Source organism: Gracilinanus agilis, chromosome 5, assembly GCF_016433145.1.
Source record: "Gracilinanus agilis isolate LMUSP501 chromosome 5, AgileGrace, whole genome shotgun sequence".
Taxonomy (NCBI): domain Eukaryota; kingdom Metazoa; phylum Chordata; class Mammalia; order Didelphimorphia; family Didelphidae; genus Gracilinanus; species Gracilinanus agilis.
Window position 1 is genome coordinate 247941323 of NC_058134.1, and position 25446 is coordinate 247966768.

General features: G+C 38.5%; 1 protein-coding gene across 1 annotated transcript in view; it reads right to left on the reverse strand.

Annotated features, from left to right (window-relative positions):
- Positions 1 to 25446, reverse strand: part of LRRIQ1 (leucine rich repeats and IQ motif containing 1) — a 239679-nt gene that overhangs the window by 18242 nt on the left and 195991 nt on the right. Inside the window, exon 31 of the mRNA XM_044679173.1 lies at positions 24565 to 24628. Within this exon, the coding sequence (XP_044535108.1) occupies positions 24565 to 24628 (64 nt within the window). The remainder of the gene's footprint in view (positions 1 to 24564; positions 24629 to 25446) is intronic.

Below are 25446 nucleotides of genomic sequence, written 5' to 3' on the forward strand. Positions count from 1 at the left end.
TTTCCAAAATCTACCTCAGTTCACATTTGTTATTGCTGTTGATCGATTGTTTCAGTTGTGACTGACTTCATGACTCCATTTGGGGTTTTCTTTGCAAAAATACTGGAATGATTTGCCATTTCCGTCTCTGACTCATTTTACAGATGAGGAATTGAGGCAAAAAGGGTTAAGTGACTTGCCATAGGGTTATATAGTTAGTAAGTATCTAAGGCCAGATTTGAAATGAGGAAAATGAGCCTTCCTGAATGCCAACCCAGTGCTCTTCTCTGCAGCATCACATAGTTGTCCTCCATCTACATGGTAGGGATTTTAAAAATGCTCACTGAATTTAATAGAGTTACCTTATGCAATATTATTACTTTTGTCTCAGTAACCAAGATCAAAGGGAGTAGGATTTCATAGGATTAGAGGAGGATTTCCTTGAATAAAACTCAGTATGAATAACATTTAAATAGTTCTTAATGAATTGTCTAATAAACAAGTGGATCTTAATTACCTCAAAATGTTGTAGAAGGTATTCATATTTCAGGTGGTGGTATTACTACATGAACTTTGAGATCTCATCTAACTAATAAACAATGAGTTTCTAAAGGAGTGGGGAGATAGAAGTCATCTCGCACTATGTTAGAGAGCAGGAAAGGAACACAGTAAAAATAATGTGAGAAAAGTAATGTGGCTAAAGGAGATAGACGTCAAGATAAAAATTGTTGACTGTTGAAAAAACAGAAAATAAGAATAAGAAAAATACATGATTTGTGTAAACAACGATGAATAGAGCATAAAGAAAAAGCCTTAAAATCAAATAAAAATACAATAGAGAATGAGATTAAGGTCATTAGTGGAGAGACTAAATTTGAAAAAGGAGTGATTATTTCAACTCTAGTCTTAAGTTTGTCTCTCTTAAAATAATTTATCCCTTCTAGAACAGGAACACACTGAAAATGTAGTCGCCTAAATATAATGAGGAGACAGAGTTTCTCTTGCCCTTCCTCACAGATTCTCCCTTGGTAAGAACAGCCTTGCTAAGTCCTAGGAAAGGATTTCCAAAGGAACCATCCCAAGATTATTGTGGTCAATGAAAGGAGTCAATCAGTACAACACCTGGAGAATCTCTGGTGGCTGTGTTCAGATGCTTTTGGCAGCATCTCCTGGGTCATCACCTCCTTCTTAGGACCATGCCAGGTTCCACACACCTGTGTGGAAGGAATAATTTTCTCCTTTGTGTAAACAAGGACTAACAACAACAGATGTGTTTACTGGCCCACTTAACCCTTAAAGAGGGACAAGCTGGGTGTAATATCTTTAAATAACCTGATGTAGTAAGTGTTCTGCATCACTGTTTCATTTCTGTGGGAATTCAATGGGACAGCAGAAATCCCTCAGGAAAAACAGATTGATGAGACAATGGAAAGTTGGGGGACTCCACTAGTATCTGATATATTTTGAAAATGCTAAAAACAGATAAGAGAGAAATTAAAAGCATAAAGATAGGGAAGAAAGAGATAAAGTTGTGACTATTTGCTGATAGTATAATGGAATATTTGGAGAATCCTAGGGAATCAGCACAAATACTGGTTGAGACAATTAAAAAATTCCAGGTTTTAAATAAACCCTATATAAAATCCTACATAATAATAAAATTTAAGAAGCAAAAAAAAAAAAAAAAGAAAGAAAATCTTATTCTAAATAACTAGAGTACAATGCATAAGATATCTGCAAACTGATTTACTAAAGCACACAAAAGACTAGTATAGATTTAATTATCATGTGTTCCTTAAAGAAATAAACAACTAAATAGCTGGAGGAATATTCAGTGCACATGGCTAGGCTGTGCCAATATAATAAAAATGGCAATGCTATCAAAGATAATTTATATTTTTAGTAGAATACTAATCAAATTATGAAGGAGATGCTTTAGATAACTTGGTAAAACAATAACAAACTTCATTTGGAAAAAAAAAACCCAAAATCCAGAATATCAAGGAAAATTATGAAAAGAAATGAGAGACAAAGTGGGAGCAGGACTTGCAGACCTAAAATTAACTTTTAAAGCAACAGCCATCAAAAACATCTGATGTTATTTAAAAAGTAGATCAATGGAATAGATTAGACAAGGGAGAATTAGAAACAATGGGATGCAATAATCCATTGTTTGATAAAATGGAAAAAAAATTACTCAGAAAAATACTCCTTATTTGATTAAAAAAAACACTACTGGAAGAAATGGAAAGCAGTCTGGCAGAAATTAGGCTTAGAATAATACCTAAAACTGTCAAATTCAAATATAAATTGATCCCCCTATGGCAGTAATGGACAAACTGTGGCCCCCTGAAATGTTCTATCCAACCCAGTGACATTATTCCTAATCTGACGAATCCAATAAGTAAGATACAATACAATAAAAGTTCGAATAGAGTTGCCTCAGAAACAGACTGACAGATGAGCATTTCCTTTCTTTTGGCCCCCTCTTTAAAAAGTTTGCCCATCACCGCTCTATGATCTACTGACTTTAAAAAACAACAAATTAATATTGTTGTATTGTGCTTTTATTTATTTTGTTAACATTTTCTAATTATATTTTAATCTGGATTGGGCTGCACTAGGGAGTTTTGCTGGCCTTGAGTTTGACACTGCTGCCTTATGTCATATTCTACAATATGTTCTAATTGGATAAGTGATCATAATATTAAAGATCACACTATTTTAAAAATTAGTGGAGAACAGATAATAAATTCCTGACCTATGAATATATTCATAGCCAAATAAGAGATAAAGGCAATTATCAAAAATAAAATTGATAATTGTGATCGTATGAAACTAAAAAACTTTTGCACAGATAACATGTATACACTTAGCTAAGAATGGTAGGGGTATATATAAAATTTCTTTAAGGCTTTGGTATCTAAGATATATAGATTACATATATGTATATGTATACATATGCACACACACAAGCACAGGTGTATATATTTTTACACACATATGCATATACATATAAGTAATAACCATTCCCCAACAGATAAATGGTCAAAGGATATGAGCAAACAGATCTCAAAAGAACTGCGAAGTATTCACAACTACATGAATAAATACTCCAAATCACTAATCACGAGAAAAACACACATCAAGGCAACCCTGAGGTTTCACTTCAACCCTGAAAATTGGCAAAGGTGACAAAAAAATTACAATAGTCAATTTTGAAGAGGTTGTAGAATGATAGGCAAAATGATACCTTGTTGATATAGGCAAAAAATGGTACAGCCATCTGGGAACTGATTTGGAACTAAACAAAGTGTCCATACCCTTTGAACCAGAGACTTTATTAAGGAAACCATTGATTGGTAAGAAGAGAAACCTCGCATCCAACAAAAGATTTATACCTGCATTTTTTGTATTAACAAAGATTTGGAAACAAAGTAGACAGACACCTATTAGATTAGAAAAGAGCTAAACAAATTGTGGTACATAAATATAATAAGATAGTACTCTGTTGTAAGAAATTATATGACATGAATACAAAGAAGCATGGGAAGATATACATGAATTGCATAAATTGATTCAGAATGAAGTCAGCAGAATCAAGAAAACTGTATAAAATGGTTCCAACAATATAAATGGAAGGAACAACCACACACAAAAATTAATAGTTTAATAAAACAAAATTATAAAGATCAAACGACTCAGATGAAGAGATATGAGCGGATAGCTCTAATCCACCTCTTTGGGGAAATGGGACGCCCAAAGGTATTAGGTATGTTTTGGGACTTTTTTGATGTATTGATGAGTAGTGCTGATGTTTTCTCTCTTTTCAAAAAACATTATGTGTTATAAGAATTGGCTCTCTGGGAAGGGGAAGGATATCAGAGATAATTATGATGTAAAAAATAAGACCGATTAAAACATAAAAAAAGAATATCTACCTGTAGGTACAAGAATTGCTAAAAGTTCTCTCTTTGCTTCCTTCATCCTTAAGGGAGCCTTCCTATCAGCTGCTGAGGATGCAGAGAGTGGAGAGCCTCAGAAGTGAAACCAAGGCTCCCTGTTCACAAGGTAGGCAGAAGCCAAAAGACTTTGTCAGATAAGATCTCTGTGCTTCTGGGAGCCTGACCTGCATCTGTTTCTATCTTTTGGGACTGGAACCTGAAGGAAGAAACCTGAGACTAGACTGTTCTTGCCCCCGCCACATCCTGAGCCTCAACGTTGCTGTGGAAATGCACAGAAGCAAGCAACAAGACTGAAAGAGGTCCAGAGTACTGGAGATTGGCAGGAGTCTGATCGGGCCCCCAAGCGCTGCCCCGGTGTTCCTAATAAAACTTCAAGAGCGGGGAGGGGACCCCCAACGACTGGCCCTGATCTTCTCGGGGAGCCCTGCTCTAGTGCCTTGGGGCATTCTGTAGGCACCTGGGAGACAAGAGGAGAGCGGAGCTAGTTTGGCAGGGGTGAAGATTACGTATCCATTTTCCATACATTTGGACAATAAAATGAACCATTTCATGGGTGCGTGTGCGGAGAAGGGGTAGAGGTAACGAGAGCAGGGAGGCCGACTGAAAAAGGAAAGTCCAGACTGGGCAGAGGGCAGAGGCAGCCAGATACTTCGCTAGCTCTACGTCCCCACAGATAGGGAGGCGCGTCTACACGTCTTCCTGTCTTTTCTGCTTCCGTGCCCCTTATTCCCTCGCCTACGCTTCAGGACCTGGTCAGCACAGCCTTGAGAAGCCGCACGGCTCCTCGCTTCCCTGGCTCTCTGGGGCTCCCAGGCTCCCCGGTTTTCAGAGGCTGAATGGACTCCACTGGCTTGGGGGAAGGAGCGGCTCCTTAGGAAGTCAGTTGTGTTCAGGCTCCCGAGTGTATACTGATGAAACCACTTGGCTGGGGATTTGAGCATATCGCCACCTGCTGGGCGACTCAGATATTATCCCCCTTCCTTGGGCAATGAATGAAATGAATTAAATGATCTGCCCGAAAGCTGGAGGAAGGTGGCCTGTCAGTGGATGCTTGGTGTGGTGCCCCAAGTTTCGCCCAGGGTCCACATCCAGTGTACACACGGCCTGCATTTGCTTCACACCGATTAACCGGAATTCTACTCCCCAAAGAATAAGCCATTTCCCCCAATTCCTTTTTTAGGTGAAAACAACAAAACAGAAAAATACAAGCTAATATCAGATTAATACAAGAAAAACAATTTCTAAACGGCATCCTTGAGTCAATACACCTGGCCTGATATTCATTCCTCTGATGAAGTCAGTTTATTTTCTGTTGAAATTCTGCTCTACTTTAAGGTATGATCACTCTAAATTGACTAAATGATACACTATTTGAAGTCATTGCTTAGACCAGTGATGGGCCAACTTTTTAAAGAGGGGCCAAAGGAAAGGAAATATTCATCTGTCCGTGTTTCTAAGGCAACTCTTTTGAAGTTTCCGTGTATTGTATCCTATTCATTGCATTTGTCAGATTAGGAATAATGTCACAGGGGTAGATAGAACATTTCAGGGGGCCGCATCTGGCCTGCTGGCCGTAGTTTGCCCATCACTGTCTTAGACATAGGCCAAAAGGCTGTAAAGTAAATAATCTCAGGAACATACCTGTATCTGAAGTCAGACAAATAGTTTCTAATCTAAGAAAGAGAAAGGAGGGAGTCGTTTATGTCATGGGGGAAAAATACCTTTTTATTTGAGGGAAAAGACAGAACTTCTCCAGGAAATTCTGGGGACCCCAAAAACATGGTAGCTCATTGCTTAACCTTTTGGATGCTTCCTGAACTTCTTGACTGCTCTGACCACATCATGACCACAAGGATTTGTTCCTTTGATCATCTTCCCTTTGGGCTTTTTACTAAATTAATATTAATGCTGTCTCAGAGCACAGGACTCACATACCATGTTCCTGGCAGACACTGATCTTGCATTCCATCAAGTGCTCCCTCCCCCAATTTTTTCATACTGACTCCTTTCTAGTCATGTTTTCTCCATCCAAAGAATAGGCCTTTACATTTCCCCCTTTTAGGTCTTTTGTTGTAGCCTGTTAAGATATTTTGGGAGCCCCTTTTCTATTAAACAACATATTAGCTATCTGTCCCAGTTTTGTGTTACCTGGAAATGTGATATTTGTTATTTATGTCTTCATTTTAAATTCTCTTAAAAATGTACAGAATTTCCCAGGAGCACTCTACTAGAGAATTACCTACAGGATGACCATCAACCATCAACCAACATAATTAAAAAAAAAAACAAAACCAGGATGATGTTATGGATGGAGTACCTTCCCGCCTCTTAGAGATAAGAAGCTGACACATGCTGTATCTGTAACTCTGGGAAAGTCACTTAATCTTGCTGATGGCCTTCAACCAACTAAAACTACAAGCAGCAGAACAGTTGCAAATCAAAATTGGTGGAGGAGACTTATTTTCTAGGGAGCTCCTTACACAGATAAAATCATGATCCAGACTTGAATTAATGTCGCTCTCCTCAAAGAGGCTAGCAATAATACTGAAAATCTGGAAAATGAACAGAATAACAGTGTTTTAAAACCTTAAAGTCTTCTTAGTCTCATAGTCTTGAGACACAAATTCTGATTTTATGTGTACATGAGGAGGAGATCAAAGACTTTCCATGAATATGGACAAAGAATGGCACAAACTGGAGCCACGATATTATTATAAGACACAAAAGAGTTGTTATGCTGGATTTTTCCATCATCGATGGCGTTCAGTTGCAACCAAAAGGACAGAAGAGGGGGGCAGCTAGGTAGCCAAGTAGATAGAGCACCAGGCCTCAAGTCAGGAGGACCAGGGTTCAAATTTGACTCGGATACCTCCTGGCTGTGTAAGCACTTAGCATCCATTGCCTAGCCCTTGCTGCTTTTCTGTTCAATATTGAATCAATACTAAAACAAAAGATAAGGGTTTTTAAAAGGGGTGTGGGGAAAGAAAGGACCAGAAAAGAGGCATCTTGGGAGCCAGGAATAGTAATTCCAAAGTTCTCCAGCATCTAAGGAATAAGAGGATTTGTGGATATGATAGACCAGGATATTTTCCCTCTGCGCTCTCCTAGGGGCCTACGATTCATTCTCCTTTATTCTCTTTTATCTTTCTCATTGAATTTGCTCCTTTAAAATGTAGCTCAGATGCTTCCACATATGTGTGTATATGTATAGTTGTTGCTGCTGAGACATTTCAGTCTGTCTAATTCTTTGTGACTCCATTTTGCTTTTTTTTTTTTTTTTTTTGACGGATACTGGAGTGTCTTGCCATTTCCTTCTCTGGCTCATTTTACAGATGAGGAACTGAGGCAAATAGGGTTAAGTGACTTGACCAGGGTCACACAGCTAGGACATGTCTGAGGCCAGACTTAAACTCTTGAAGATGAGTCTTCCTGATTCTAAGCCTAGTGCTCTATCCATTATGCTACACAGCTGCTTGCCCACACACAGTCTTTCCTGAGGCCCATAAATGTTAATGCCTTCCCTCTCTTTCTTGTATCTACACTATCTATATTTTGTATTAATTCTGTATATCCTTATATCTGGATAGAGTATAAGCTTCTTGAAAATAGGAGTTGTTTTTTCATTGTGTTCTTAGTTCCAGAATAATAAAATGCTTGCTGATTGAAATTCAGATATTGCCCCTGCTCCCAGTCACTTAAATGATTATGGCCATCATTTTGCCCCAAGGATGCTAGTTCATCCAGGTCAGTGATGGCGAACCTTTTAGATACGGCATGCCCCACCCCAACCCCCTAGAGACCAAGTGCTGCCCCCTCACTGCCTTACCCCAGACAAGGGTGGGACAAAAGGAGGGAGTGGCCCAGGCACTCTGCTCAGGGGAGGGAGTAAGAGCTTCCCCTAGGCTGCTGGGCACAGGGGTTGGGAGGTGAGGTGGAGAGGCGGAGGAGAGCAGCTCTACCTGAGTCCCTCTGCCTTTCTAGTAACTAACTCTGGTGGATGATGGTGTACGTGCCCATAGAGAGGTCTCTATGTGCCATCTCTGGCACATGTGCCATAGGTTCGCCATCACAGATCTAGGTTGTATGATTTGAATTTGAGGGCAGTTGGTGCTCTCTTCCTTTTTCCTTTCTGACTAGGAATTGCTTCTCTGAAAGCCAATTGTTCCATCTTTTCCCTTGCAATGATCCCTTTTTATGGTAGAAGAGACAAGGGGTCTAAGTGGAATTAGCATGTCTTGAAAAAGGTCTGTGATCCTATCAGTGAACAGAGTTTTCCACAAACACGGATCAGAGCCCTTTGCAACATGGTAGACCAGCTTTAAACTGATGTGGAGAAAACATCCACAGGTCTAAAGCTGAGCTTATGACAAGGCTTGAACACAGTAGGAGCTAAATGAATGTTTAATTGAATTAGATCAGGAAATTCTTGCAAACCACAAAATCTTAAAAATGTGGTATTTTATTTTCCTACTTCTAGGTGATGACTAAATATAAAGTAGTAGGATTATAATAACAACTACTTCCCAGGGTGAAATAATATTTGTAAAGCACTTAACACAGTGCCTGGTACATAGTAGGTACCTAATGAATGCTTGCTTTCTTCCTACTTAGTAAGAAAGAATGTTTCCTCTTTAGGCTCAGATGAGAAGTACAGCAAAAAAAACAAAAAAAACAAAAAACTTGTCTTTGTCACATGGAGAAACAGAAGTAGCTGGAAACAATATTGGCACTTTATAGTATGTCCCTTACTTATAAATACCCAAATTACAAATAATCTATCCACACAAATTTTTCCTCTTACCCTTAGGTTGCAACTATCATCAGTATCTTTCTACTCTAATGTTAACATGGCAGTCATTAAAGGGAGAGGAAAGGGGGGAATGAAACAAAATGAAATCAAAATTAAAAAAACAGAACCAAATTGGACCTTCTAAGAAATTTAAAGTTCAGAGAGGAAGAAATGGAAAAGAGAATTAAGCAAAAGAAAACTAAAGTTTCAGGGTTGCTTAGGGATACAACTATATATAGGATTCATGAAAAAAGAAACCTAGAGAGCAAGGCAAGACTAGAAGTCCCCATGCAGGGAAGGTCTTTACAGGGTCACAGATTTAGAGTGAGGAAGGATCTTTGTCATTAAGTTCATTTCCCCTTCCCCCCATTTTACAGATATACAACTAAGGCCAAGAGAATTCAAATGACTTGCCCAGGTCACCCAGATAAGTGTTTAAGATAGGGTTTGTACCCAGACCTTCTGGCCTCCAAGCCGAACACTCTGTCTCCCATGCCATGCTGCCTCTCAAGATAGAGAGACTCTGTCTCACTGTCATAGTAGAGGGGCTATTCACAGGCAAGATCTTGGCACTGACCAGGACGGGAATTTTGACCTTCTCCATTTCTCATCGGGGCTGGTTCACCCCTCCTCCTTTGGTAACCTGGTGGTTCACCATGTTAATGCCCAACTTAAACAATAAACATTTACTAGGTATCTACAGTGTATCTACAGACATTAAGTGCTAGACATATAAAAAAGACCCAGTCACATCCTTAATCCAGGACACCCAGCTGTCATAGTGCAGCCCAGTCCCGAGTTTAAGATCTAGCTCCACTTAGCTAGGACGACAGGGAGCCCTGCCTCCACCAGCCAGCTTTTGTCAAGCACCTACTGTGTGTCACCACTTAGGATGTTAGGAACGCTAAATGTAAAAGCATACATGAAAGAACCTCGTTCTCAAGAAGTTTATTAGGAGACAACTTGTCTACACAGAAGAATCTATTATATATGTAGGAAAAGTACATACAAAAGAGGGTGTCTGGGAGGTGAGGACTAGACTCATGATTTTATTGGCTTTCCAGGGTAATGGGTAAGAGTGTTGAATGTGGATTCAGGAAGACCCTAGTTCAAATCCTGACTTGGATACTTATTCACTATGAAACCCTGTACATTTTCATTTAACGTCTGTCTACCACCGGTTCTTCCACTGTAAAATGGGAAAATAATAACACCCCACGCCATCGTGATGAGCATCAGATGAGAAAACAACTGCACAACACTTTGCAAACCTTAAAACGCTCTCATCACTTCTATGACTTAATGACCATTTCTAAGTAGATCATTCTTGAATCTATCTTATAGGACCCCATCTCTTGAATCTCCACTTGCCTTTCAGACATCCAGACCTGAATGTCCCACAGACACCTTAAACTCAGTGTATCCCAAACATCTTTCCCTCTAAGGAGCCCTGCCTCCTACCTTCCCTACCAGAGAGAGGTCAGCATCTTCCTCCCCATCCCTCAGGCTTCAAATAGAGGGCTCTTTCTAGACTCTTATCTTCCCCTCCCCAACCCCAATATTCAAGCTGCTGCCAAGAACTTGTTTATCTTTGCAAAATCTCTGAAATATTCCCCCTTCTCTTCTCCCATACTGCCACTGCCACGGTGCAGGGGCTCCTCAACTCATATCTTGATGATCGCAATAGCCTTATGGTAGGTTTGCCTGGCTCAAGTCTCTCCCAAGCCAATCCCTTCTCCATTCAGCAAATAAAGTGATTTTCCTAAAATGCAGGTCATGTTACCTCCCAGTCAATAAACCAAATGTCTTTCTATTGTCTCCAGAAGCAAATACAAAATGTCCTGTCAAAGCCCTTTATAGCCTAGCCCTCTCTTACCTTTCCAAGCCTTCCCCCCCCACCTTACTCCCTGAAAGGCACTCTTCCAACCAGTGACACTGGTCTCTGATATAGGAAGCTCCATATCTCCTGGCTCTGGTACGCTCTCCTGGCTGTTCCATACCTGGAATGCTTTCCCTCCTCTGCTCCAACTCCTGATCTGACTTGCCTTCCTTTAAGTCCCAACCAAAATTCTACCTTCTACAGGAAGCCTAACCTAATTCTAGTATCTTCCTTCTGTTAATAATTTCCTAGTTATCTGGTATATAGCTTGCTTTGTACACAGGTATTTGTTTGTCTTCCCTCATTAATGGTGAGATCTTTGAGGGCAGGGAATGTTTTTTGCCTCTTTTTTTTTGTATTCCCAGCGTTCAGCACAGTACCTAGAATATAGCAGGGATTTAATAAATGTTTAATGATTGATTATGAGTTACCTAGAAAGCTGAGAGGCTAAATAACTTGCCCAAGGGCCACACAGCCTGGTTATGTCAGAGGAAGAATGTGAAACTAGAACCTGGTACCAAGGCCAGCCTTCTATTTCCTATACCATACATCATCTAATTATATATACAGGTGTGTATGTGTATGGTTAGATTATATATGCACATCTGTATATATATTATAAAGAATCGAGGTCTATATACATGCCTACATGATAATGTTTTAGAGGAAAGAGAACATCCTAGCAACTAGGTTGACCTGGAAAAGCCTCATGTGGGAAAGTGAACTTCAAAGTGTGATGATAGAAGTCACTCCCTAAGTTTGCCCTGCCCACACCCATATTTTGTGTGTGTATGTTGTGGGACATAGGAGCATAGAGGATGCTCTCTCTCTCTCTCTCTCTCTCTCTCTCTCTCTCTCTCTCTCTCTCTCTCTCTCTCTCTCTCTCTCGGCAGCTTAGTGGGCTTGGGATTTCAGCTTAGGTATTTTTCTAGATGGGCGAGATTTTCTGTCCCCTTCCTTCATTTCCCTTTTTCATATATCTCCATTTTTATTAAAATTACATTGTTCAGAGCTATTAACAGACTCTTGATTTGAGAGTAAATTTTATAATGGTGACCACAATATTTTATTAATATTACATTTAATAATTCCACTTTTCATTTATTACAGAAAAAAACTAAGGACTCTAAGAGGTGGTAGAAATAAGGGAGCACATTTCAGGTATGAGAGAAAGTCAATGCAGACATGAAGAGAGAAGAGTAGATAATTTAGAGCCAGAAGGGATCTGACAGGCTTTCTAGTCATTACTCTCGTTTTTTGAATGAGGAAGCTGAGATCCAAGGAGATGACTGAGTGACCTGTGCATGATCATCTGGGTAAGTAAATGTGGGAGGTAAGATTTGAACTCAGCTCCTCTTGACTTCAGAGCCAGTTTCTTTCCACTATACTATAACGCCTAGAATATTGTATGTGAGGAAGACCAGTTTGTTTTAACAGTAAAGTACATAAAAGGGAGTAACATAATTATAGGGTGAGGAAAGTAGATGAAAGCCAGATGACAAAAAGCTTTAAACGCCACACAGAAGAGTCTAGATTCTATCAAAGAAGTAATAGAGAGCTACTGGAGTTTAATGACCAGGAGAGTGACACAATCTGTCTTGCTTTAAGAGTGAGGTCAAGGGTAGATTGACCTTTGCATCAGAGGGGAGAAAAAAAGATTTTGATACAATAGTATACAATAAACTAGAGTCAACCAATGGCATAGCATAATTCTTAGATGCCAATTTGAGGGAGCAAAGATAAGAAGATATTATTCAGATAGGAAATGGGGTTGGTACCAAAAAATTTATTGAAAAAAATTTTAAATAACCAAAGTGTGAATTCAGGGTTCAAAACCAGAAGAACAACTAGTGCCTGAATCTTCCCCCCGAAACCGCCCAAACCCTCAGATTTCTGTATTCATCTTTCTTTCCTGGGTGTGTGTATGTTCTTATGCTCAGTTCAGTTAGCTCTGACATTCAGCTCCTTTTCAAATGACTGTAGCTGGATAGTTCTATACAAACAGCTGTCTCTAAGTGCCAGGAGGCAAAAGGTGGCAAAAATTGGACAAGTTTAGGGGGAAAAAAGCTTTCTTAGAGCTGTTCTGCCTACAGAGTGGCTTCCTATTATATTCTCCCTACCTGGAATTTTTATTCCCTTAATTCCTTGAAATTCCATTTATTTAAGAATCATTAGGGTTAACAATCTATCTCCATAGAAAGAACTTAAGGAATCTGAATGCAGATTGAAGCATACCATATTTTCACTTTATTTCCTTCATGAGTTTTTTTTTTTGTATAAATAGCATGTTCTTTCACAACATGATGATCATGGTAATAAGTATTTCAGTATTTCATGATAGCACTTAAATAACTTACACCATATTATCTGCCGTCTCGGGGAGTGGGGAGGAGAGGGAAAGAACATGAATTGTAATATCTCAGAAAATGATTATTAAAAAATGCATCTCCATGTAATGTAGAAAGGAAAAACAATAAAAATTAAAAGCAAAAAAAGTAAATAAAATACATATATCTTTAGGAGAGTTAAGGGGCTATCACTTATTTAAACTTTACTGTGAATTAGTAACTCACATTTATTTTATGCTTTAGAGTCTACAATAAGTTTTCCTCTTAACAGCTACATAAGATGACATTTTTGTGTGCCTTGTGAAGAAGCTGAAATTCAGTGAAGTCAAAACACAGCAGAGTAAAAAGCAGGATTAGAACACGGTTCTCAGGGCTCACGTGTGCTCAGGTCTTTTTCCATTACACCAAGCTATTCTTTCAATCAATCAGATTATGTCCTATCTCACCCCTAACTTGGATTGACAAAATGGAATGTGAATGTTAGGTGAGGAGAACAAGACGACACCATCTTCTCTGGAGATAATCTCAGACATTGCTAGGAGTATGAACTTCATGACTACGTAGGATCATAGACTTGGGCCTGCAAATCAGCTCAGAGGCCAGCTAGTTCAAACCCTTAACTTTATAGATGAGCAACTCAGGGCCAGAGTTTAGAGAATTTACTTGCTGCAGGTCATACAGGCACTTCATTGTTTCTCCCAGCTTGAAACCCTTTACTTTCATCATACTCACTTTCTAGTTTCACGTCAGCTCTTAAGATGTTGGCATTCCTGAGCAAATCTGGTTCCTGATTCTCGTGTCTTCTTCTCTTAGAAGGCAGCTTAGACTTAGGTCTCATTTTGTCCCAGGAGGTGTTTTCCTTCAGGTTTCATAGCCATGAGTTCACAGTCTTAATTACCAGATTGTGTTAGGGGAGGGGAATTGCTATAGGAATTCAAAGAGAGGGTTCTTAAAGACAAAACATCCATTTCAAAATTTTGCCTAGTAGGGTCTGTCCTTCATTCTAAAAATATTTCATTTACGAAAAAAGAATATCTCTTCTCCTTTTCCCTTTATTCAGTTTCTTGCTCCAAGAAATTGCAATCATAGTATTAATCATAGAGTTTAGCAATATACTCTTGGTTAAACATTTTCTTTTGTGGGATGTTTCCACTCATTAGGATGGTTCTATGGAAAAATTAATTTTGACTCCCAGACCATCAACCAGGAATTGAATTTTTGAAATGGCAAATAATGGAGCTGGCAGAATTGGTCCATTGTGTACCCAAAGAAAATAAAAATTATCATTTGAATATGTGGATACTTGTTTAACCTATCCTATGATGCTTATAATTAATCTAAAAAAATAGGCTACCAGGAAAATAATTGTGCTTTATTATCCAACACCCACTTCAGGGGATGAAGGAGAGAAACTCTAAGAATTATATACGGTCTGCTAAATATGACAACAAACTCTCTGACACAAGGATTTCACAGGAGAAGCGAGTGACGGATGCATTGGATAATCTGACTGGACCAGAGAATTTTGAAAAAAGACTAAAGAATGTTTTTAAACTATTCAGAAAATGTCGTGGCCATAAGATTAGGGTCTTTTTCTCTTAAAAGAATTAGAACATGCTGGCAAACCAAAGGCATAAGGAAGGAATGAAATGGACCCGAGGCATATCATGGCTTTAGAGTCTTGGGACGTGGATTCAAATTTCAATTTTTTCAAATTACCTGTAAGACTTTGGGTGAATCATCTCAGTTTCTTCATAGATAGGTAGTGGGGCTGGGGACAACTGGTTTTCCTTCCCAGACCAGTTGATAGCATGATAGAAAGTGCTGAATAGACCACAGAGGTGTTGCTGTATGAATATGCTAAAGGAAGTACAAAGATGTGTCCAGGTTCCACCATTCCTTTTTAAACTATTCCCTTTTCCTGATCAAATGAGAAGGGCAGCGTGCCATTGGCTGATCAAGCACTGCTCCCACTCCTCGCGCTTGCCAGTCCAGCTTTGTGGAATGTGCCTTCCACGCTTCTTTCCCCTGCTCCCTCCTGCCGAGCGGGGCTACCTGTCTAGAAAGAGACAGCAAGTCCAGCCAGGAAGGGAAAAGAGTGAAGGGACCGACCATTGGGGGCTGGCAGGAAGCAGCAGCCTGGAGGAATGTGAAGCCTTGCCGCAGAGAAGAGAGTCAACAATGGATTCAGGGAAGAATTAGCCTTAGCAGTTGGGAGTTAAGCTGTGGAAAGAAGTGGGCTCAGGCTTCCCAGATGAGTGATTTACCCAGCAGAGACGCTGTGCCCAGAGGGGAGCAATATGAGAACACCAAGAGAAGAGATCCGAGGGCACCACAACACTGGAGGCGAAAATGGCCTTTGCACCACATGTTCCCCACACATGTCCCTCACTACCAGTGTGTTCTGAATTTATGCATAATCTTTACACTGAAAATAGGTAGATATTTGTGGGAGAATGAACCTCAGGTTCATGAGAGGAATGCTGCATAGCTACTGTTCTCATTATGCTGTTTTAGTAAAAATAATCCAATAGGGGCTCATGAGTTATAGTTTTTACACATGTGAGTCACAGATAATCTCTAATCCCTAGGCAGTGGCCATGTTCTAGGGACTCAAAGAAGAGTAAGAATGTGAGTTGGGGGAGGGAACACCAGAAAGAAGGCTGTATCATAGAGACTATAACTATGATATATTTTATTAGTCTTATATATTTTCAGGGACCCAGTTTTCAACATGCCTGGGCAAATTTGAATTTGTAGGGGGGGAGGGGAAGGAGATAGATTATTACATAGGAGGATGCTACATGAAAAACAGGAGAATAACTTCAGGATTTCTAGACTTCTTTTAAAATTCTATATCCTCTGAATTCCTCTGAATTATTGTTACCATTTCCTAGGAAGACAACACACATTTATTTAGTGAGTCCTTTATGCAAAGTGCTATTTTGACATATGCTAGGGAGGTCAAGATGTACCTCAAGAGCTATTGACTATATTCTCAGAGGGTCATCTCAGACCCATAAAAAACAACAGATAAGAACGAGTGAAATCACAGTGGAATAACAGGAAGTACAGTTGGTTCCTCTCCAAACTCATTTCCTTGAAAAATTCCTAGAAAAGTACCAAACCAAATCCTAATTGAGAAATCCAATAAAAAAATCATAATGAAGTCATCTTCCAGCCCAGGTTGACTATAGTAGCAATCTAGAGGACATAAGGTCAGCCTAGATATTCATACTAGAATTTCAAAGAGCCTGGCTTTAACACAAAGTATAAGGACAAGAAGTAGATTGGAAGAATGAGTAAATAATTTAAAAAGAATGCAAAATTATTATGGTGATAGGAACAGTCAAGACACAAAAATCAGAAGGTAATGACTGCGGAACATTAATAAACAAACCTGAACCAAAAACACAGTTTGGGTACAAGCTCAACAATAATTCTTGAAAAAGATAATGAGTTTAAAGAGCTTAATTTTTTTCAATAAATGAAAATATAGTGCTAGAGGGGGAAAATGGGAGAAAAGGAGATCTCTGAAAGAAAGAAATGTAAAAAGAATTAATAGATTGCTATAAAGAGGTATAAAACCTTGCTCAATCAACAAACTCTCTGAAAATTAGAATGGACCAAAGAAAAGTAGAGAGCCTGCAAAGCATTATAAAATATTAAACCAAAGACTGAAAAATAGAAGGAAATATATAGTATCTAGCAGCAAAAATTTGTGACATGGAAAACTGATCAAGGAGAGATAACTAATTAAAAGCCATAACAACAACAACAAAAAGCACCTAGATATCATATTCAAGAAATTTTAAAAGAAAACTACTAAGGTCTTTCAGAGACAGAGAACAAGTACAAATAGAAAGGATCTATTGGTCATTTCCTGAAATTTCCCAAATGAAAGCTCTGAGAAGCTCTCAGCAAAAATCTAGACCTTCTAGGCCAAAGAAAAAAAACTGGAAGCAGTTAGAAAGAATTAAATTTCTAGCAGTCACATTCAGGTTTACATATTATGTATCAATCATCACTCTAAAGGAGTGGAAAGCTTGGAATATGATATTACAGAGGGCAGATATCTACGCTTAACTCCTAGAACGATGATGACGAACCTATGGCACAGGTGCCAAAAATGGCATGCAGAGCACTCTCTGTGGGCACACAGCCAATCCCCGCCCCCAGAGGTCATTACTAGAAAGGCAGAGGGACTGGGGGGAGGTGCTCCCCTCCCCCTCTCCACTGTGCCTGATATTTTTTTCATATCACCTTCTCCTTTGACCAGCAGCCCAATGGGAGCTCACAGAGAATAAGGTGGGTAGCTCACAGGCGGCAAAGCTGGATGGGAGAAGAATGCTCAGGGCCCGTCTCTACACTCCTTAGAACATTCCTCATTTCACCCACTCCTCTATCCAGCAGCCCATTGGGAGCATTTCTTCCCTCCCCTGTGTGGGGTAAGGGGGGGGAGCACCCTACACTTAATGGGGGGAGGAGCATGGCACAAGGTCTCAGGGGGGCAGGTACAGCAGTTGGTCTGGAGGGTGGGTTGGGGGTGGGGCCTGGCACTCCAGCTCTAAAAGGTTCATCTTCACTGCCCTATAATAATTTACTATTATAATAATAGTATAACTTATAATAACCTGTAAAACTCAGTATAATTCTATAGGGGGGAAATAGATCTTTAATGAAGAAGAAGAGCATTCCTGATGAAAACACCAGAGCTGCTTAAAGAAATATTTAAATGCAAACACAGGGATCAAGAAAAATATGAAAAGGTAAACATGAGCAAATAATCATAAAGAACTAAAGAAAGAAAAATTGTGTATATTATAATATGGGGAGGAAATGCATGTCTCCTTGCCAGAATCTCATTTTCAGAAGTCATAGAGATAATCTAGTTAGATACAGGGACTGAGAGTAATTCTGTTATATTTTGATTATCTTGAAAGAAAGATAGAATGGGAAGGGGAATGGAATACACTGAGTGGGGAGGAAGGAGAAGAAAGGTAAAGGTAGGGAAATTTTCTTCACAAGATTGGGATACAAAAGTAGAAATCTACATACACATACAAGGAAGAAGGGGTGAAGGAAATGTTTGATACATAAATTTCACTTAATATGAACTATTAAAAGGAAGGGAGAATATCTATGCAAAAATTCCCTCAGAAGATGTAAAAACAAATTTCTAGCAGCTTCCCCCATCCACCCAGGGGCAGAGAATTGGCAACAAAGGGGGAAAAAACTCCATCAATTGAGGAATGGTTGAACAAGTTATGGCATATAAATATGATGCAATACTCATGCTGAAATAAATGATAAAGGAGATGGTTTCAGAAAAACCTAAGGAGACATATAAACTGATGCAGAGAGGAGTAATCAGAACCAGAACAATTTATACAATAACAGCATTATAAAGACAAGAAAGTTTGAAACTTGGGAATTCTGCTCAACTCAATGACAAGCCATGATTCCAGAAGGCTCAAGATCAAACATACTACTTATATTTCCTAATATCTATCACCTAATGAACAGGTGATAGAATCAGAATGTAGATGGACACATATTTTTTTGATGTGACCAAAGGAAGGAATGTTTTACTTGAATATATATATTCAAGTAATATATATATATTCAAGTAAAACATTCCCCATCTTCTTTTTCAACTTAGGGGAAGTTAGAAGTGGGAGGCAACAAAAGGTTTTGTTGATAGAAAATAAATTTAATTTTAAAAGAAACAAAAACAGCAGACAGGCAAGTGAGGAACACAGAATATCACAGCTGAGCCATTGCTAGTTTCTTAGATACTAACCTTGTTCAGTCCTTTACTCTCACATTTATACTATAAAATCTTATTCAAGATGGGCTGGTTTGACAATTATGCTCCTGTTCCCCACTAGCTTGAATACTTGCTTCCCCCCAACATGGGTGGAGATCTTGTGCCTCAGATATTTATCTCCAGCATAATACTTAAGCTGTGTTTCTTTGCCTCCATATTCATTTTTTTTTCAGGACTTTTAAGAGTACTCCACCACTCCTTCATTAAAGGAAGGATACTCTGATCTTTCCATCTGTTGTTTACTAGCAAAAGGCAGGTATGTCCTCCACCCATTCCCCAGTTTGATCCTTGGGACCCCACCCTTTTCTGGTTATTAGTATCAATAACTCTCTCCATAATTTACAATCTGTAAACCTAGTTGTAGTAGAATGAATGATGGAAAAACTCCATGTGTCCAATGATGAAGGAATAGCTAAATAAATTGGAGCATATGGGAGAATGTTGTACACAATAACAGCAATAATGTGCAATGATCAACTGTGAGTGACTTAACTATTATCAGTAATGTAAGGATTCAGGACTACTCCAAAGGACTTATGACAAGAAAGGCTATCTACTGCCAAAGAAGGAACTGATAGAGTCTGACTGAAGATTGAAGCATGCTATTCTTCACTGTATTTCTGCCATGAATTTTTCTTTGGCATCCGTGATAGGTGTCATTTCCCAATATGATAAACTCTTTATTATATTACCTGCTATCTTGGGGAGGGTGGAGGAGTGGCAGGAAGGAGAGACCATGAATGGACAAAAATTGTTGGGAAACAATTTTTAAATATTTTATTAACGTACTCTTGTAAAAATTTAAATAAATTGTGTTATATAAAAGTAACAGAATATTTTTATGGCATAAGAAATGGCAAATATAAAGAACACAAATATCGCAAGCCATTTGAAGTGATGTAATGTAAAGAAAAGAGAACCAGAAGAACAATATACACAGTGATTAAAACGGCAAATAACATCAAAATTAAAAGAAAAATTGAACAGAATACATAGAAAAAACAGAAGGGAATACAAATAAGATGGAATATTAAAGTTGCTATGAAGATTAAAAAAACAAAAATGGAATGGATTTGTTTTCCTAGTCTTCTTTGTTAGTTATTTGATTTGTGTTGATGAATATAGAATATAGTTGTTTTTTTAAAGAAAGAATACTGAGGGTTTGGAGTTAAAGGATTTGGGATCACATCCTGATTATACCATTTAGTCACAAAAAGTAGGTATGACTTTGGACAAGTTACTCAACATATCTGGGGCTCAGTTAGTTGGAATGAAATGTGCCAAGCACCAAGCAAAGGATTGGGGGTACAAATAGAAAACTTAACATATTCCCCGTTCTCAAAGAACTCACCTAAGATACAATATATAAAAGGCTGTGACGACAAGGCTTAGGATCACGTGAGGCTTTGGGATAGCTACATTAGAGAGGGAATTGGGCCCAGCGTCCGGCCCGTAGTGGGTACCCTCCGCCTAGCTGGGCCACCAGTTTCACTTTGTTAAGGAGAAGGAAGGCAGGCATTGTGGCTCTGTCTTCCTGCTGCTGCCCACGAGCAGGTTGGGGGGAGCTAAAGGGGGTCTTCAGAGATGAGGATGGCATCGCGGCTTGCCCAGATCTTCAGGAGAGCAGCGAGTGTGGTTGGACCAGGAGAAGTAGGTTCCTTCTTTTATAAACTAAAGAGGTGGGACCGAATGATTTCTAATGTTCCCGGCGGTTTTAAGTATGGGATCCTGTTGTCTCCTCCGCCTCGGCATCTTCCGGGGACGCAGATAGGAAGGGGAGCTTTTCCTGTTACTGTGGGAATCCTGCACGATAGGTTAAGAGACGTGGAGTGGCGAGTCGTCAGCTTCCAAGCCAGGCATGACAAATGGCACCCACCGCGCCACGGTTACGGAGGAGGGTCTGGGTGCTGATGAGTGCTGTGATGGCCAGGTCTGGCACGGAACTCTTCTGGCCATCTCACTGCTCTTCTGGGTCCTGCACACCTGGAGACTAGCAGGCAGAGGACGGCGCCCAGCCACAGGGAGCTCAAGCATGGAGCGAACTGGGGTGCTGGCCAAAGGAGGCCCCTGCCAGCCGCAGGGACTGCTGGAATTCTGGGCTAACACTTGGCGCTCAGCTGCTAGTGTGTGGAGGAGCTCTAGGGGAGACTCTAGCATCCGGGGGACGTCTTTCAAGGGCTGAAACTGTGTTTCATATGTAGCCCGTAGGCTACATATTTTATCTGATAATATCTCATCTGATAGGATCTGCCACAAAAACACGGGTTGTTTAAATGTTGTTTAAGTCACCACGGCCACGTGAGACGCATGGAGAAGACAGACATTTCGGGAGTATATTTAAAGGAAACAGACTCGAAGATGGTCATGCCATCTGGGGTGGGGGCAGCCAATCTTCCACAAACTCTACCCTTTCTCAGCACAAGATTACAGGGAACGAACAAGGATGGAGGACACTGTTCATGGCATTCTGGGATCCATCCTTACCGAATGTCCAGGAGTCTATATGACCAAATCATGATTCCTCTCATCTGTTCCACTCCAAGATGGCACAGGACGTGCCCAGGTAAACTTTTCTTGGAATGGCAAAATTCCACCATTAGATGGTGTAAATATCCTGGCACTGGCTTGACCTGACCTTTCAAAATGGCTGAACTCACCAATGCAAGTACCCTCTCTGTACTTCCTTCTCCCATAGTTTATTCTAGGTATGCATTCTGGAACCAGGATTCTTCTGGGAGGGATATTTTTGGACTTTCTCAGAATTTCTCAGAAAGAGAAATGAAAGGACCAAAGAGCATCACCAGCAGTATGTGGTCCTGCCTACTTTCCAAGTGACAAAAGCTACTTGTACTTAAAAAAAAAAAAGACAGAACTGAGTCATAAAGACCAACCCATACTCCTTGAGAAAAGGCAGTATCTCTTTCAGTCCTAATAAAATGGGTAAGGAAACCATAGCAGATGGAGAGATCATTCTTCTAAATCAGATCATTCTCCACAATTGAACAATGGCTTCTAGAGTTAAGGATTCTAAGATCATACATTATTAATTTGGATTTTAAGGTGCCATTTGACTCAATAGTGCAGTCTAGCAGGCTTTCCTTAGAACTTGTCTAATTTTGTATAATATTCATTTCTGCCTCTTCTTATATAGATCATGCAGAAGTGGGTATTATATAAAATTCTATGATATTCAATATTTGGGATAATTTTATTTAATCACAAGTGGAGTAATGGCACCACTAAATATTTAAATGGCACCATCTAATACAATAGTGTGCCAGATTGTACAATTAAGTACTTCAGTGGATTGTGATTTCCTTTTACTATTCAGATCTTGGTTTCTCTCTTTTTTAGGCTTTATCAGTTGTGACAGTGAAAAAAATTCTACCTCCTTAGGGGACAACTTTCTGGTGAAAAACCTCAAAGGAGGTGCTAAATGCCAACATTTATTTTCAGCAAATGTGCCTGTCTATCACCATAAAGAGTCAGTTACTCCAATGAAAAACAATGAGGATGACTGGCTATGGGTACTTTCCAGATAAAAAGGGATTAGGGAAAGCAAGAGGGCCCTAGGGGTGGCAATACCTACAACTGAAGAGTTGTGGATCTGCCAAAATGTAATATTCCAACACACTGCAATAGATTAGTAATAAAACCTTGAAAACTTTGTATCCTACTAGAATTCTTGGATTTGATTTTGGTTCTAGAGGCATTGAAATATATACTGGCTAGTGGTAAATATCACCTAGATATTTATTCTATTTCTTACATATTTACTCAGAGAGGATCTAGGAAAGCCTTTTTCTTGCTGGTAAGTTGGTATGTTTCTTGGTTCCGTGTACAGAGCAATGGACATGGAGTCAGAAAGATCTGAATTCAAAACCAGCCTCAGACATTGACTAGTTGTGTAACCTTGGGCAAGTCTCTTAATTTCTGTAAGTCACTGTTTTCTCATCTATAATATGGGGATAATAGTGCCTATTTCCTCGGTGGTTGTGAGAATCAATTAGTATCTGTAAAGCTTTTTGCAAACCTTGAAATGCTCTATCAATGCCAATCATGACTATAGTTTTGAACAAGGGTTCGATTTTCAGTATTACTCCTGATTCTTGTCCTTTTAGCGACATGTTCAAGAATGCCTGTCCCCAACATTAACTTCTTGCTCAGGCAGACTTTTGTTAGTTCAGTAACCAGACATGCAACCTTCAGCCACAAGTGTCTGCTTGCTCACTTTATGGTGAGCTTTGCCTGCCTCCACATCACCAATGAAAGAATACCCCAGCTACAACTTCTGCTCTGCTTCCTAAATTGCAAAGCATCAAACAGCACTTACAAAACCAAGGAAGCTGCAGTTGCATCCATGAATACAGTCTGAGCCTTGTCTGGGGGACCATAGTGTGCTCACTGATTCTAAGGAAACTGGCCCTATGTTAGAGAAGAGAAGAGAAGAGAAGAGAAGAGAAGAGAAGAGAAGAGAAGAGAAGAGAAGAGAAGAGAAGAGAAGAGAAGAGAAGAGAAGAGAAGAGAAAAGAAAAGAAAAGAAAAGAAAAGAAAAGAAAAGAAAAGAAAAGAAAAGAAAAGGAGGGGAGGGGAGAAAACAGAAGAAAAGAAAAAGAAACACAAATAAGCAAACAAAAGCTTTCTTACTGATTGTAATGTATTCCAAGTGCTCCTCTTTGCCAATGACATCATCAAGATTACATTGGGCTTTAGAATACTACAAATCTTACTCAGTGATACCAGTACCAATGTGAAAGAGATTGGTCTAACTGTCTATATTACAAGAGAGAGTGGATGAAAAGCGGTGTCAAATTATGACATATGGTTAGATGGTGAGATCCACTGAGTTATCCTATCAAAATGTGGATAATGGACAAATGGTTGGACCCAGAACTGAATAATGCCTGAATTTGAGAAACCAAATGCAACTAACTTTAGTCTCTTAAATTGATTCCTCGGGCAAAAATTCATTTCTTCAATACTGGGATTCTCCAAGTGATACTGTGAATCTTGGATAATAATAATATTAGAGGCATAAAACACAAATATATTAAAGAGTATAGGAAAGACACATGGTAGATATGAGCAGCCTACAGATTGTTATGAACAATGACATTAGTACAAGAAAACTCATTTAAATACATGTAATCCATTGGACTTAATTCCACTGCTAGTTTTGTCATGTACTTCTGTATATGAATTAAAATTATACAAATATATTTCAATTGTTGAGGAACAATTCAAGAACAAAATTCAACAAAATTTCAAAAATGTTTAAGGAACAAAAACAATTCACAATATGTGATGAGAAAAAAATGTTATTTCTTACACCAATTTCAGACCATATGAGAGATAAAAAGTATCACTGCCATGAAATTTAATTAACTAGATTTAGTTTACTATTAACTATGTAATGTATTCATTCAAAATAAATCAAAGAAATAATTTATTTAACCACAATTTCCTCCAAATTGATTGAATTCCAGTTTTTAGGGATACGATGGTACACACCAAGCCGTCATGTCAAAATAATGAAAATAACATTATTTTAATAATGTATTAATGAAATTACATTATCTTTAAAATGTATGAATGAAAATACACATATTAAAACTTTTGAAAGTATTATCTCAATGTTATTTTGATATTGTTCAGAAGTGGTTGCAGTTGTGACATTTTTGTAGTTTAAACAAATTATAGACATATTTTTAAATGACAGTTATTGAATATTGGTGTCTGCAACATCTTATTGTAACTTTAAACACATTTCTTACCACAAGCTGAACTCGCCCACCATTAAGTACATCTGGATCTAACACAGGCAAGAAGTGAGACTGGCTGTATAGTAACAAAAACAGAAAATGTTTTATATTTATATAGAGCAGATTATATAATGGAATTATATTTTTAATTTTTTATAGAATTATTTTGATCAAGGAATTGAAAATTTCATTAACTTATATTTTTGAAGAAATAAAACAGTTTTAAGATTTCAATTTATGAACAGCTTTTACTTGAAAGTAGCATGAAATTAAAAATTCTAAAAATAATTTTAGTCTCCCTAATAAAAATCTAAAAAGACAACCAAAAGACAAAAATGGATAATTCTTGCAAAATATAGAAATTTCTATATTTATTTCAGTTAACTTACATTGCTTTAATTTTGGAGGGGGGGGAAATGTCTTTTAGTTTGAAACATCTGTAGGAAATTTCATGCATTCTCCTAATGCATATAGTGAACTTCATTTCTAAAATTGGGAAAAATCTCTACTTACCTTCCATAAAATATTTTTCCTTAAAAGACCATTAGCTAGTCTTTTATAATATCATAGAAAATAATAAAATGTATGAAAACCTATTTCTTATGTTTTCATTTGGAAAAAAATAAGTAAAATTTTGTTCAACTTTGACATTCAAAAATCTTCCAGAATTACCTATACTCATAGCTATACAAAGTTTTGCAGTAGATTTTTATATTTAGGTAGTATAGTTAGAGAACTATCTATCATATGTGTATATTATTGGTGCTATTCATATGGTATACATAAGATGTAGTTGATATTATCCAGCATGAAAATAAAATAAAACAGACATGATAATTGCACAGAATCCTTAGTGAAATAATAATGAGCCTTAAAAATTATACTAATGTCAGG